The following is a 15545-nucleotide window of genomic DNA, read 5'->3' on the forward strand; positions in this document are numbered from 1 at the left end:
CGGGATGTACATATGGAGGAACTATTGGAAAGGTCATTATACTTTCGCCAAAGGCAAACAAGAGTTTAGACCCCTAGAGAGGTTTTAAATAAAGAGATTGCAAAAAATGATGAAGTTTGCCAACGAAAAAAGATGAACCGTGTTACAAAATCATGCAACATTGTCTAATTTTTGGGATATAATATGATTTTTTTTTTTCAAAAAGAAATGACATTATCTCATCATACATCAAAATCCGACCAATTTATGGACAAAATTGAAGTGTAAGATTTCAATGTATAATGTGATCGTAATTACAAAGATTTGAGAAAGAGAATCAAGAAAAAAAGAATGTTTAAAGAGGAAATAATTAGAAAAGACATGAAATTATAAATATATGGCATGTACTTGAATACATTACAGAGGAATATAGTAGTTTGTGTTGGGTAAAATAGACTGACGATTCACTCTAGTTTCAATAAAATAAGACAAACCCATAAGGTGCAAAAAGAATGGAAGAACATAATTGACACCTTTAAAAAAAAAATTAAACATAATTATATTGTATAATAGAAATGAAAAAAATGAAGAGAAAAGGTGTAGGGAGTGGCATGGAAGAGACCTTTAGGGGGGGCGTTTGTTTTCGTTTCTTTTTTTTTTTTTTTAAAGCTTTTCTGTTTTTTTGTTCCTGGGAACAAAAAGGAACAGAAACGCGTTTGGGTGCGTTTTTGTTCCAAAATTGTTTTTTTGTCCCCAGAAACACATGGAATGTAAAAACAAGAAAAAAAAAAGTTGTTTCTTGTTTCTGAAACAAAATTTAGAAATATTTTTTTATTTTCTTCTTCTTTTTCTTCTCTCTTTTTTCTTCTTCTTTTTTCTTTCTTTTTTCTTTTGCCGGTTGCCGGCAGCCTTGCCCAACCACGGCGAGGCTCGGCCTCGTCGGATCTCGGCCTCGCCGGATCTGGGCGAGCTCGAGCTCACCCAACCAAGGCGAGGCCGAGCCTTGCCCATCGATGGTGAGGCTCGGCCTCGCCGTGGCTGGGCGAGGCCGCTGGCCCTCGTCGGCCGATCGCCAGCCATGGCCGAGGCTGGCAACCGGCCAAAAGAAGAAAAAAGAAAAAAGGAAAAATAAATAAGAAAAATAAGAAAAGAAATAGAAAAAATTATACAAATTTACCAAACGTGTTTCTGTTTATTTTTTATTCCCGGAACAAGTTTACCAAACGCCTTTTTTTGTTCAAAAATTGTTCCTCGAAACAGAAACACTTTTTTCTATTTCTTTTTCCTGGAACAATTTTTAAACAGAAACGTTACCAAATGCACCCTTAGTAAATTATAAAAGGAAAAGATAGAAGGGGACGAAAGAAGGGAGGGAAGGACATATGTCGTCTCAAAACCCTCGTTTAATGTAAAGGATACAGCATAAGATATAAGATGCCGGGCAAACTACTATGAACTCAATTCACATAATATGCACGCCCTACACAATTCTTCTTTGCAATACATAACTCGCATAATATTGAGAAGAGACTACATTTATTTCACTATTTCCTTACAAAAAGCAACTACAGTTTGCAATGCTAAAGAAGCTGAATATTGCAACAAGGGATCTTAGAAAAAACACTTGGAATTGTTCTTTTTATCATTTGCATCACCTCATCGGTGAATATAGTCATTTAATAGATCGTGCATGCAGAGAAACAAAACGAAAGCCTATGTTAATACATAATTCCAATCACGACAAATAAGATGAATAAGAAGCAAAGAGCTACAGAGACAAGCTAAGTGAAGCTACAAAAGGACCGTAATCTTTCCTTGATAGCATCGTCTTGCCACACCAATGTAGACCACAATGATTGCTCGGCATCAATGGATCTTAATTGGTAGCATTTATCCTGGTAAAAGGAAGTTTCAACAAAGATGGACATGAAGCTATATCTAGTCTCTTTAGAGAAGGCCAAATCAATAAGTCATCTGGAGCAATGCTTCTTAAATTCGGAAGCTCATGAAGTACTAGCGTTTCAAGACTCGGGAGTGTTCTAGGGTCCAAGCAAGGATTCTCAGTTTCAATGATGATCTCCTCAATTTTGCTGCAGTTTTCGACACTCAAATGCTTTAGCATGGATAGTTGCTCAATCAATCCATTTGAGAATACGTTCTTGAGCTCAGGGCAATTGAAAAAGGTCAAACTAGTCATTCGGCCTAAGCTTCCCACGGTCACGGAACCCTCCCAAATACAATCCAATTTTGAGGCATTGTTTATGACCATTCTCTCTAGTTTGAATGCATAATCTGGTGCTCCGTTACCATCGATGATGCATGTAATGTCCTTGCAGCCCTCCACTGAACAATCTCCGAGTTCACTCAAGTTCTCAGTCCCAAAATCTGATAAGCTCTCTATATTCTTGTGATCAATCAGTTCAAACACTTCGGTCTTAGCAAGTACTTTTGAGATCACATCATGTTTGCCTTCATCGTTTGCGTACTTCAAGCACTTGCACAATTGATATTCAAAATAATCAAGAATATGATGCTTGACCGAATTGCAAATACCAACCGAAAACTGAAATGTGAACCGCAGGTCCTTCCATAAAGGGCTTGATCTGACGAAGATTTCAAGGCACTCTATTTAGGAAAGGAAAATGTGAGTGAAGTCAACCGTGTCAAGGTAGAAACCTCCTCCGTGATAGTCCTCATGACCTGATCAGACCACGAAGTGTTCGGGTCTACATCAATCATGAGTTCTTCTAATGATGAAATGCTCGAAATCACCATGGACATTGGGTTTGTGGCGTCAAAATTTGACAATGACATGCGCAAACATCTCATCTGCGTTAAACTTCCAACTTGAATAGGTAAAGCGCTGATTCCGGTGCGTCGAATGTCAAGCACCTCTAGATGCACCAGTGCCTCTAAGCTTGAAGGTATTTCTATTAAGCCCTTGCATGAATTCAAGTAGAGTGCCCTGAGATGAGTCAAGCAAGGCAAAGAAGGTGGAAGGGATGTTATTGCCGTAGCATGTAAGTCCAATACTCGGAGTCTTTGCATAGACAAGAAGAAGCTCTCTGGGATATTCATTAAATTCTTGTTTCTTTGCAAGAGTAAAGTCGAAAGATTTTTGCAATTTGAAGTTGCCGGTAAACTGCACAAGTCATTATCTATCAAAGAAATTCGACTTGCAGATATCCATTCTTCTTCCTTTGGCGGCTTTTTTAGCCCCTCGCATGGTCTTGCCAGGATCTTATGGTCTGAGACTCCTCGTGAAATTTTAAGAGCCATATTATGAAGTACTTTGTTCATTCGGACATGTCTCTTCATCACACTTTTTTCTAATAAAGATACCTTAATCAGATTATCCAATATGTTGTGCCCTCTATCACGTGCATCTCGAAACTCATCAAAGCTATGGAGAAATCCCTCCGCCTTCCAACATTCCACCAGATAGTCCACAAATATGTCAGAGTCTTCGGGAAACAATGCTCCATAAAGAAAGCAAACCTTTTGATCCTCCCCATCTAAATCCTCGTAACAGAACTTGAGGAATTCGAGCATTTCATTCATGCCTTGGATTTTGATACTCGGCCATCTCTGCAAACGTCTCAATTCATCTCTCCAGAGAGAAACGTCATCCTTCTTTCCAAAAACTTTCGCCACTCTATCAATTACAAGTGGCAAACCAGCACACTCTCTAACCACAAGTTTTGCTACTGCTACAATGCTTGGATCTTCCATAGTTCGACCTACTTTTTCTTTGAACATTTCATATGCATCGGCATCGGATAAACGCTTCATATTGACAAACTCGTCAGCATCCATTTCATGACACACAGCACGGAATCTACTTGCAAATACCACCTTGCTGCCATTATCATTGTTGGGAATACCTATCTCATGGAGATCAAAAGGATCCCAAACTTCATCAAGGAGAAGTAAATACCTCATACCTCCCAACTCATTTGATATAAGTTGAGCTGTCTCAACTGCGTTTGCTCCGCCCTCCAATCTCAGCTTCAGACGCTGCGTGATTGCATCTTGCACCTTTTCAATGCTCTAGGCCTTCGACACTGATACCCAAATGACAATATCAAACATTTTCTGAACTTCTTTATTATTATTCAGATTCTGCATCACCGTAGTTTTCCCAGTTCCCACCATTCCCCAGAGTCCGATCCTGTTGATTTTTCTCTCCTTCAAATTACCCAAAATCTCTTCAACAGCCCAGTTTAGTGAAGGCTTATCCTCAATCCCGCAAGTATCAATGACTCTCACGTGCTCCGGGGATCTTTCAGCTACCACCCCATTATCAAGCTTTCCTTCTTCTAAGAGGACTCGCAATTCCTCACGCTTTGTGGCCATATGCTTGCTCAGATTAGCACGTGACCAGATTCGAGTGTATCTCCAAGCACGCACGATCTCTTTCATGTACTTGCTTTCCAAATTGAGTACTTCTTGTTCGGCCACCTTGACCCTGTCAATCCAGGCTTCACATTCCTTGGTAACCCTCTTCATCTTGTTTCTGTTTATTTCTGCCTCTACATCATCCCTTCTTGCATATAGCATTTTTGCTTGGTCGGTCATCTTCTCAAAATTGACCTTGAAATCGTCAGCATAGTCAAATTTTTTACTGAGGTAGCCAAAAATGCCACGTCCATCCTTGTACGCTTCGACTGCTATTGCGGAAGCTGCTGCATCAACCATGACTATCACAAGAACAAAATCAATTTGAAAAAGCACTACAAGAAAATGCAGATTACTTGAATAGAAAAGAGCAAAATATCCAGTTTAGTCATGAGATGTATATTTAGACAAGAGGAAAACAGAAATATGACTTTACATTTGTCAAGCGGACGTACAGGGAAACATCCTCGAATAAAGAGGAATGAGATTAACTTTTGCAATGATTCAGAGATTTCAACAGGGATGTCTCAACAACAAATAACGTAGAACTTCTGCATTTGGCTCAATTACAGTCTTAGTGAATATGACCCCATATGTCCAAACCTATGTTTTTGGTAAAGATCGGCACCTAAACTAGAACATGCTCATATGCTACTGTAATAAAAGAATAAGCCAAGTCAGAAAAATAAAAGAAGTCTCAGCAGCCACAACCCTGCATTCTTGGTTCAGCTCAAATACATTCCACAAAAATGGGCACTTAAAAAGGTAGACCAAATGCAAAGAGAGCTTTATCTTATAACCGGATGCTTAAAGGAAGTTGCTGTCTCAGCCACACAGAGCAAAAATGTCAAGTTTTACATGGACATCCACTGAGTTCAATTCGAAAGATCCACTGATTCAGAAGAAGACAATTTTAGACCATTAGGAATTAGGAGATGGCAAAAGATAGCAACAGTGCAAGCTGCAAAAGTTGCATTTTTTGTGATCGCACCATCGTTTCATCACAGAGCAGAGGATCAATCTTGCAACGCAGACTGGATTTTTTCAAGGAGAGTCTTAGGCAACGGAAAGGAAAGAAAGAACGTGAAGAAGAAAAGATAAAAATACAGTCGCAGAAGCAACATATGTTAGATTCAGAGAGAGTGACGAAGCATCTCGCGTACCTGATTCTGCAGAGATTGAGATTGGCAAGATGGGAATCACATTTTAGAAAAGTCGTCCCCAGTGCTAATTTCGTATTTGAGCAGCAATAATAAACAAACTTGTCATTCATCGAAGAGAATATAATACAAACAGCATTTTAGAAGCAATAATAAACAAATTGAGTGAGCTTGCTGGTTCCATATTTGCATTTGAGACCATCCATCACTAGACAGAGGTTAGCACAATCCAACAATAAGCAAAATGACTTGGAAGAATAATATGTATAGCAAGAGGCACTTGTGAGATCAAACAGGTCTTGGAGTCAAACTTTGGCAAAAGATAGTAGGACATAAGATCACCTGGGAATAACTGTTCTCCTCCCACGTGCAGTGATTTGGTGATGCACCTCTGATTTCATTGGATCAAGGGCTGGTTGTGATATCTCAAGCCCTTCAGTCTTGATAATAGATATATACCTACAAGAATATGAACAAAAAAAAAAAAGGTATGACACTCAAATCATTGCCAAAAAGTCGACTAGAAGTTTGCAAGGAAACATGAAGCTGAGTATGTCACTGCGCTACTACTGTGCTGATGAAAAAACCAATTATAGAGACAAGATAAGCAAATTCAAGGCATTATAAAGAGGATTACCCAAAGAACTCTGTAGCACTCGAGTGAGCTTGCTATTATAGTAAGGCACACGAGGACTCTTCTGCGAAAGAGCAAAAATGAACAAGAAATGTAAGCAAGTGAATTTTTCTCTCATACTTAAAAGACTGCACTTATAAGCTGGAGCTATTCCATATTGAGGTTTGCTCTTCACCAGGAATCAGCTAAGAGAAGCTGCTGAGAGCACTGGCCTTCCAACTTCCCTTAGGACCTAAAACGACTTTGTTGCCGACATTGCCAACAACCTCACCTTGCTCCAAAGATGCACAGCCAAGCTCTTCACTTTTTCTCTGGATAAAATCAACCAAAGTCGGTTGTTGCCTATAAATAAGCAAGGATCCTCGGCTTAAAAAGAGAGAGCTCGAGAGAAAAAATTCCCTGGAGAGGTTTGTGAGAACTATTAAAAAAAGAGAGTTCGTAGAGAGACACACGACTGGAGAGAAAGGAAGAGATTAAAAAAGGGAGAGACGCTCGTCAGAGAGAAACAAGAAAAAATGAAGTCAGGGGGAGGAGATTAAAAAAGAGATGAATAGAGAGTCTGTCAGAGAAAAACCAAAAATAAGGTGAAGTCAGAGAGGGCAACAGAGAGAGAAAGAACGTGAGAAAAAATAAAAAAGATGGGTTGTGTTCTTCCCATGGTGTCCTAAGGGGCTTCGAGCGTCCGTTCTCGTACGTAGCAACCCGCAGCCGACTCCATCCTTCCGGCGATCTGAGGACGTAGACGCTGCAGCAAACCTCTGCTGCCTTCCTGCTCCCGGCGAGTTTCGAACGCCGCTGCTGCTGTAGTCCCGTGCCTCCGCTCGCCCACCTCCTGCAGCTCGAAGCTTCGAGCGACGCCTGCAACTCCCCCACCGCAGCTGCTGTCTCACGGTCGCCGGAGCTCCGCCGCACCACCGCAGCACCTTCATTCCGTCTCCTGCAGCAACCCGCGCCCGACGTCAGCAACCCGCATCACCTTCGCCCGCCGGTCGCAGCGCATCTCCGCCCAGACGCCTGCAAGCTGCAGCACCCGTCGCTGCGCCCTACCCGTCGCCGCACCTCCGCTCGCCCGTCGCCGCGTCTCCTCCGTCTTCGCCTGGCCCGAGCTGCGCGCTGCTGTTTCTTCCCTGCAGGTGCACCAGCGACGACTAGACGACTAGCCGTGCGAAGCACCACCAGCTATAATCTTTCCCTGCACACGACCCCGACCTGCAGCGCCAGAAGCCCCGACGCCCTGTTCCGCCTCTGCCGTCGCCGATCTGCTGCGACTGCCGGCCCCGAGTCCTCCGCCCGAGCGATCCTGCTCCACCGGTCCTTGCTGCCCGGTGTCCCCTGCTCGCCTGAATCGGTCTTGCACCAGCAAACCGCACGCGACTCCTGCTGTGGTCTTGCCGGAGCTCCTCGCCGGCGTTTTCCCCCTGCCAGAGCTCCGACCAGTGTCACCCCTCTCAATTGATTGAGCTGCCAAGCCGTGCGTGGGAGCAAAACAAAAAGAAAAAAAGGGAAAAGCAAATTAGGTAGTTTTTTATTTATTTTATTTTGTTTCTTATTTTACTTTACTTTTTTAGTAGAATCATTCCTTAATATAAGATCGAGAATGTTGGACATGAAATAGCCTGTGAAATTTGTGATTGACAGTCCGATTTTCGCGCCCGAAATCCGATTCGCAATTATTTGAAAAATCGCCAATCCGATCTCACGTTCGAGATTCGATTTGCGATTTATTTAAAATTGGCCCACCCGATCTCATGCGCAAGATATGGTTCGTCAATTTTGATGTCAATCTTGCTCTGATCTGCTGTCGTGTCGTTTAAGTTAATTTCGCTTTCATAAAAAAAAAATATTCCAAAAAAATGTAGGCTAGAATTAGGTTTATTTCTTGTTTTAAGGTCTGCATATTTAGAATAGGAATTTCTTTTCGAATTTAAAAAAAAAATCAAAAATCAAAAATCAAATCAATCAATTTAGGTTGCTAGTTTTTTAACCTAGGTTTCATGTTTAATTACTTGACAATTTTTAATTTCGAAATTAATACGAAAATATAAAAAAAAATTAGAATTATGGCATTCTTTGCACGTCACTACATTTTAGGGTAAAATTTCATATAGTTTAATTCTAGATAATAGTTTTCTAATTTATTATAAGTTTAGATAAATTTTTTAGATAGATTGCATTTTAGTTAGGGATTTCTAAGTTAGGATAACATTCTAGTTTAAATTAGGATTTGGCTTAACCTCATTCCTAATACAAATTAGATGGTATTTTAATTTAGATAGATAATTTTCACATTTTTTAATTCCGAATTTCATGAAAAATACAACAAAAGAAAATGTCTTAGGATAAATTAGCTTTATTTTCTAGGATAAATTGCATTTTTTAAGAAAAAAATAAAAAAAATGTCATGTGCATGTCATTTAGTGATTGTTATTAGGTTAATTTAATTAGAAATTGCTCGTCATTAGAATTAAGTCATTAGGTTAATTTAGGTTGCACATTTAATTATTGCATTTCTAAAAAAAAAATTACTATTTTGCTCATGTTATATAGTTTAGGCTATACTACCATGTCATATCACGTTAAATTAGTAGCATGCATTGCATATTGCATGATTTTCATTAATTAAGTGGAAAAAAAAAAGTGCGTGTTAATTAGAAATCATATTTAGACTATTGATGTGAATTATGATGTAACAATGCAGATGCTTTCGTTGCTATGAGGTAAGTCCTGCAATTTATTCATCGCTTCTTTGGGTGTTAAATTGGTGGTTTGCGCATCTGCATGATCACCTCACATGTTCGGAAGATAAATTAAAATCAATTCAAGCTGCCTGCAAAAAAAATTTGAAATAAAAAAGAAAATGTACTGGAAGATTGTTAGAGAAATCTAGCGTAATCAAATCCCCGAACTCATTTAATCTCTGGTTCGTAGGAGTTACTTTACCTAGGTTTCTAATCGACCCACCAAAAATAAATTAGTAGCGACTCTAGGATAAAAATCATCTGCATATTAAAAACTCAAACCCTAAGTTGCGAATAGGTAAGGGCTTGGGAGAACTCGAGCTAAGTCTAGGCTTAGCAATCCATTTACAATTCTATTAATCAAGTAAATACAAAGATGATTTCAATTTTAACATGGTTTCTTGTTTATATTAGTAATTCGGGGAGGTTGCGACTAGAGCAATATAATGCTTCTGTAGAGAGAGACTACGAGCAAATCCATTGCGATTCCTAATATTTGCTAAGTAATCTTTATTTAGGAAGTGCACAATAGTACTATATTATTTTCATTCGATTTCAATATGTAAGAGCACGCAAGAATTTTTTTTTTTTAAATTATTTTTATCTTTTTCCTTATATCAAATAACAACATACAGTGATATAAGATAAGGGGTTATGTTTAATATGTCTATTGTTTTTATGGATGTAGTAATTAAAATTCATATAGTTTGATAGAGTACATGCATGTCACCTTTATCAGTCCAACCCGTCCTTATCTTTCTCTACATTGAGGCTTTGCCTTTACGAAAAACAACTTATTGTATATTTTGGCTTCTAGGGGTGATCGGTTCCCAAAATTAGGAATTGGAAACTGGACTAGTTTGTCCTAGAACTGGGAACTAGACTTTTTTCCTTCCACTCGATGCCTTATGTTATGAAGAAATTAAAAAAGAAAAAGAAAATGTCGGTCACTTGGATATTTTTGAAGAAATTTTTAAAAAAATATTTATAGTCAGTCTAATATAGTTCCCCTTTAGAATTGAGAATTGCTTGGACATTAGTTCCACTTTTAGGAACTAGGAGTATGCGGGATATATATCATATTTCAAAAATTGGGGAATTGATAGTTGGGTATATATCAAATTTAAAAAAATTGGGAATTGATTTTGATGGGTAGATAGGTTCCAATGGAAGGTGGACCGATTCACTCCTAGCTCCACCAACAAGAAGAAGTTCAACTCGGCCGAACGCACTTGACCGGTTTGTTGTTCGCGTTCTACATTTAAAAAGCGATCGGTTTATCTCGGGAAACAACCTTGAGGCCGGTTCTAGCTCCCCCCCCCCTTCTCCTCTCCTCTTTTGAATCGCGTTAGGGTTGGGAACGCCAAAATAAATAGAGACGGTGCGGTGCTTCGTTTGCCACTTTCTTCTTTGGGGTGCGATCATGGGGAACAGCAGAAGCAAGCCAGAGTCGATAGGTCCTGCTTCGGTTTCAGGTTCGTCTGTTCAAGCATCGGATTCCGACAGAGATTTTTTAATACGTGTTTGGTTTTCGGCTGGAATCTTCATCTGTTGTTTTACTCGCGTGTTTGAATAGATTATTTTTCCAGTAGGATTGTTCATCATCTTTACTCATCATCAGGTAGCCCGCAATCGTCAGAGGAAATTGAGATACGGTCCGAGGACATTGACTCCAGTCCTCCATCGCAGATCTTCCATTCAGCTCCTGCTTCGGTTTCAGGTTCGTCTGTTCAAGCATCGGATTCCGACAGAGATTTTTTAATACGTGTTTGGTTTTCGGCTGGAATCTTCATGTGTTGTTTGACTCGCGTGTTTGAATATATTATTTTCTAGTGGGATTGTTCATCATCTTTCTTTTTTCTTTTTTCTTTTTTGTTGAACAGGGATTGTTCATCAATTTTTCTCATCATCACGTACACCGCAATCGGTGGAGGAACTTGAGATATGTTCTGACTACATCGAAGGCGCTCCACCTGAACATGGCAGCAGCAAGGTGCTTATGCTTGGGAGTCTAGGATTGATGGAGCCTCCGGAGGTCACACAATGGCAGACTTACACGGAGATCTACTTGATGGAAAACCGGTTAACTGAGTTGCCCCAGGATCCTCGGTGTCCTGTACTCTTGGTCTTGTTTCTGAATAGAAATTACAAGCTCAGAACATTTAGTCCGTCTTTCTTCGATTACATGCCTGCTCTTGAAATCCTGAATTTATCCAGAACGCGAATCAAGTCCTTGCCAGAGTCTCTGTTCAGGTTAAGCCGCCTAAAAAGACTATTCTTGACTCACTGTGAGATGCTGAGCGTGTTACCTCCGAAAATTGGAGAACTTCAGCAGCTTGAGGTGCTTGATCTGGAAGGGACTGAGATCATGGATCTGCCCCAGGAGGTTGCCAAGCTAACAAAGCTCACTTGCCTAGAATTATCCTTTTGCCCACGCGTAAATCGGGGCACAAAATCTGCGAAAGCGAATGCATTGATTCCTCAAGGCACTCTTTCCGCGCTATCTCAACTAGAAGAATTAAGTATTGATGTAAATCCAGAGGATGAGAGGTGGGAGAGTGTTGTGGAAGCTATTATCGACGACGTTTGTGGCTTGATAAGTCTGGATACACTTAAACTGTACCTTCCACGAGTGGAACATCTGAGGAAATTCAAATGGTTTGGTACGTCCATGGTGTGTAGATTGTTGTCACATTTCAAATTCATTGTTGGCAGTCACGATGAACGCATCATGTCTTGTCTCCCGGTGGATCTTGAGTTTGAAATGGAACGCTGGGATAGATCCCTGAAATATGTAAATGGTGTCGGGGTGCCTATAGATATCCAGAAGATGCTTCGGCATGCTACTGCATTTTTCTTAGACCGCCATACGGATGTCACTAAGCTATCTGATTTTGGGATTGCGAACATGGAGCAACTGAAATGCTGCATAATTGGGGAGTGTAACGAGATTCGGGTTATTATTGATGGAACTGACATGTACGATGAAGCTGATAGAAGTGAAATTGTATCAGAAACATGGGAGGATGACACGGGGTTTCTCAAGTCACTTGAATATCTCTATGTATATCATATGAAGAGTTTGAGGTGCATCTATGAGGGGCTGCCGCGTCGAGGATCCTTGTCTCATCTTAAATGCTTGGCCTTAGTCACATGCCCTCAGTTGACTACCATATTTACACCTGACCTACTGAAAAACCTTGATAGCTTAGAAGAGCTCACAGTCGAAGACTGCCCACATGTCTCAAGTTTAGTGACGCGTGAAGATACTCCTATTGACGACAGTACTTACTTTCTCGCCAACATGAAAAGGATATCCCTATCCTCATTGCCAGAGCTCATTAGCATTTCCAGTGGCTTACGCATTGCACCAAACTTGGAACGAATGAGCATTATCGATTGTCCAAATCTCAAGAGTCCATCACCTGATGAAATCTGTTGCAATCATCTGACAGGGACTAAAGGTAAGAGTAATTATCAGCGGAGAGCATTGTCCTGTTGAGATGGTGCCTGTCGTTTTGTTTCCCTTCCATTTTATATATTTGGTTGAACAAGTTAAAAGCTGCAGGGCCCAGCCTTAATGAAGAGAAAATTGGAAATTTAACACATATCTGAATGAAATCTGATCTTCTTTCAAATCGTATATCTGGTATCATCCTTCACATGTTTATGAATGAGGCAGCGGCAGCTAACTATACAAAATTCTCGTCGTTCTGATGTTAGCTTCAGATCTAGGACCGCTTCTGATGCATATATTTTCAGTGTACAAAACCAAATATCGGCACAGCATTAGTGTGCAGTGATTTGGATTGCTAGTCTATTTTTGCCGCTGTAAACGTGCTTCAAGGTTGTAGATTGAGGTAACACTAGCTAACTTAGTTATTATTTTTTGGTAGGAGAGTTCTTCATTACAGTACCGAGGGAGTTATTATCAATGTCAATTGTGAATAGCTGATCGAAATTCCTGTTTTACAATCTGTGGAAATACCGTACTTTTTATCATGATATTCTGCTTGTGTTTGTTGGAGGTGCTATCAGGGAAAAAGGAAAGGAACATACTTTTGTGTTTATTATTGGTCTGGTGTAAGAATGAACTTGAAATTAATGTTTGGTTTATGTTACAAAGTCCAACCAAAAGGCTTAAGCTATAAGGCAAGAGAGATTACATATATATAAAATTTTCTAATTGTGTTACCGTTTGCCTTGCAATAATCATGGATGTGGCATATCAACCTCACTGGAGGTGTCATCACCACAATAGGGCCAACAGCGCCCGATATTGATATGAATTTCGTTCTTGCTGACTGCTATTTGCCGCTACTTAAAACGAAGGTTATCATAAGCTCTCTAAACAAGTGATGTTCAACATTTTAATACTCACTCTCATATGCAACCCCGGATAAAAATTATATGATAAATGCATTTAACGAGTAAGATAGAGAAAATAACTCACTTGAAATGAAAGTGGCATGGAAAATTGAGAGTTGGCTCTAGTACCAAATTAAAAGTTCAAAATCTGAAAGTTTAAGCATTAATTGGATGCAGACCATAGGACCATTATAAACCCCAAAAGAAGCAAAGTGGGATATTTTACTATCATATGTAGCTGTTATTGTGGATTTATAGTCTAATTCTGATTTTGCGTTTTGATGGGTTATGCATGTGCCCCAGTAAAGCCTGTCAAGTTGGAGTTAATTGCCAGTGTCCTTAGGAGTGCTCTCTGTTCCCAGAGATTTTTGAAGTGTCCTTAGGAGTGCTCTCTGTTCCCGGAGATTTTTTATTGGCAGAGTTGGTTTGGGAAGTGACCAACAATTATGGTGTGTTGTAGGTCATCTAGTAATGGATGATGATAGCGATGTATCTCATAGGAAGACATAAGTTTGTGACAGATCTAGAGTAGGTTGAGGGTGTGATATCACAGGAAGTGAGCAAAGTACGTCAGAGATTGATTGCATAGAATTATTTTAGTCTATATCAAGAGATCAGGTAGAGTTATTGCTGCTTAACTTTTTCCATCGCTTTGATTGCAAGTTGAAGACGTTGTCATAGTTTTCTCTTATAAACCACAACTATCCACTTAGGTGGCAACATACCCTCCTCTATTCGGACCGGATACTTTCTTCAATTGGAAAAGAAACAGTCGCTAGGCCGACTGGCAGATTAGTTGATTCATCTTTTAATTCCTGTTTAGATGAAGTGGCTTGGTGTTTGTTGTTCCCCAATGTGACCCAAATCGATGGTCATTTTTTTCGTCTGATATGCTAATTTTGTATTTGAGCAGCACAAAGCATTCCAAATGATGCAAGCAGAGAGCAGCCTGCTCCTACTGTGGTTTCGTATACAATTACAACCACTGTTAATGCAGACAGTTCAACTTCTAAACTCAAAAGAAAACCTAAAGTTGCTTCTTGGCTGCGGAAATTTAAATTTAATGATCTTAAGTTAGCTGCTGGAAAATTTAGTGCTGCAAGTCCTCTTGGTAAAGGTGGTTCTGGCTCTGTACGTGGATTGACGAATGAGGTAGTTAAAGTCACTCTTCAGCTGCGGAATTTTTCATTAGAGGATCTTAAGTTAGCTACAAGAAACTTTAGTCCCGAGGGTCTGCTCGGTCAAGGCGGTTTTGGCCGAGTCTTTAAGGGTTGGATTGAAGAAAATGGGACTGCTCCTGCGAGCCCTGGCACTGGGCTGACTGTTGCTGTTAAGATTTTCGAGCTAAGTGGGCCACTGGCTCACGGACGATGGCTGGTAATATTTCATGTGATGATCTTTTCTTTCTGGATTAATGCATGCTTGACAGTTAGTATGACTTTTGAACTGTTGCACTTTCCACGTGCCAGGCTGAATTGAGTATTCTTGGTCGTCTAGTGCATCCGAATTTGGTAAAGTTAATTGGATATTGCGTGGAAGGCAACCAAGGGCTGCTTATATATGAGTATATGCAACGAGGGAGCTTGGACAATCACCTCTTTGAAAGTATGCGCACTTGTCCTTTAATATGTGCTTGGTGCCCTTAATGGCTTGTCCTACATGTCCTACATTATGTTCATAGTATATAAGTACTCACGTGAAACAATCCACCCATAGCTGGATACGGAAGTCATGTCTCCCAAGAAAACTATTTGATGGCTGCTAGAATCTGGATAATAATTTTAAGGAGAAAAAAATGTTACTTCTCCTTATTGTGGACGTCTTTCCAGAAGATTGTAGGGTTCGGAACCGTAATTTCCTAGATAATTCTTCAATGCTCATACTCTGTTGAATGTTCTTCTGCCTGAAATGTTTTTATGTAAATTGCTTTTTTAACGTTGGTGCCACCGACCAAAGGGATGCAATACCAGAGACTTTCAATGTTTATCATATACTCAGAGGACATTATAGTTTTTTTTTTTTTTTTCGATGCCAGTAAAAATCAAAAAACAAAAAACAAAATAGGAAAGAAATAGCGGAAGATCATGTGATATGGTCATGAAATGTCACTTTCTAGCAGCTTCATCCGTGAGTGATTTTAGTATCGTTTTATCATCTTTGTCTCTCAGTAGTACATCTCAGGGAGTCCTGAGACTTAATTCTCTCTAACTTGGTCATTTAGGCGCAAGAACACCAGCGATGCACCGTATTGAGGATGAAACTCAGTAC

At 39.9% G+C, this 15545-nt stretch overlaps 1 protein-coding gene and 1 non-coding gene across 3 annotated transcripts; one reads left to right on the plus strand and one right to left on the minus strand.

Moving 5' to 3' along the window:
- Positions 1 to 1496: 1496 nt before the first annotated feature.
- LOC104430052 lies at positions 1497 to 6923 on the minus strand. Its single transcript, XR_005552682.1, has 4 exons — positions 6347 to 6923; positions 6175 to 6235; positions 5541 to 5996; positions 1497 to 4679 (listed from the first exon to the last, which is right to left on the minus strand). It is a non-coding gene; the product is annotated as a probable disease resistance protein At5g43730 (transcript).
- A 3274-nt stretch (positions 6924 to 10197) lies between these two features.
- On the plus strand, positions 10198 to 15263 carry LOC120296404 (disease resistance protein At4g27190-like). 2 transcript variants are annotated; one of them, XM_039318336.1, is made up of 5 exons: positions 10198 to 10384; positions 10531 to 10629; positions 10793 to 12373; positions 14191 to 14654; positions 14747 to 15263. In XM_039318336.1, exons 1-5 carry the CDS (start codon positions 10333 to 10335, stop codon positions 14921 to 14923), a joined length of 2373 nt encoding a protein of 790 aa, XP_039174270.1. In that variant the 5' UTR covers positions 10198 to 10332; the 3' UTR covers positions 14924 to 15263. The 2 variants fall into 2 exon arrangements, with proteins under 2 accessions (XP_039174270.1, XP_039174271.1); XM_039318337.1 differs by lacking the exon at positions 10531 to 10629.
- The last annotated feature ends 282 nt before the right edge of the window (positions 15264 to 15545 follow it).

The sequence above is a fragment of the Eucalyptus grandis genome, chromosome 7, assembly GCF_016545825.1.
Source record: "Eucalyptus grandis isolate ANBG69807.140 chromosome 7, ASM1654582v1, whole genome shotgun sequence".
Taxonomy (NCBI): Eukaryota; Viridiplantae; Streptophyta; class Magnoliopsida; order Myrtales; family Myrtaceae; genus Eucalyptus; species Eucalyptus grandis.

Excerpts from the sequence above, each read along its gene's own strand:
- LOC120296404 (XM_039318336.1), top strand. The coding sequence starts at position 10,333 with ATGGGGAACAGCAGAAGCAAGCCAGAGTCGATAGGTCCTGCTTCGGTT. Across the intron at positions 10,385-10,530 it reads AGGTCCTGCTTCGGTTTCAG|GTAGCCCGCAATCGTCAGAG; the intron begins GTTCGTCTGTTC and ends ACTCATCATCAG. Across the intron at positions 10,630-10,792 it reads AGCTCCTGCTTCGGTTTCAG|GGATTGTTCATCAATTTTTC; the intron begins GTTCGTCTGTTC and ends TTTGTTGAACAG.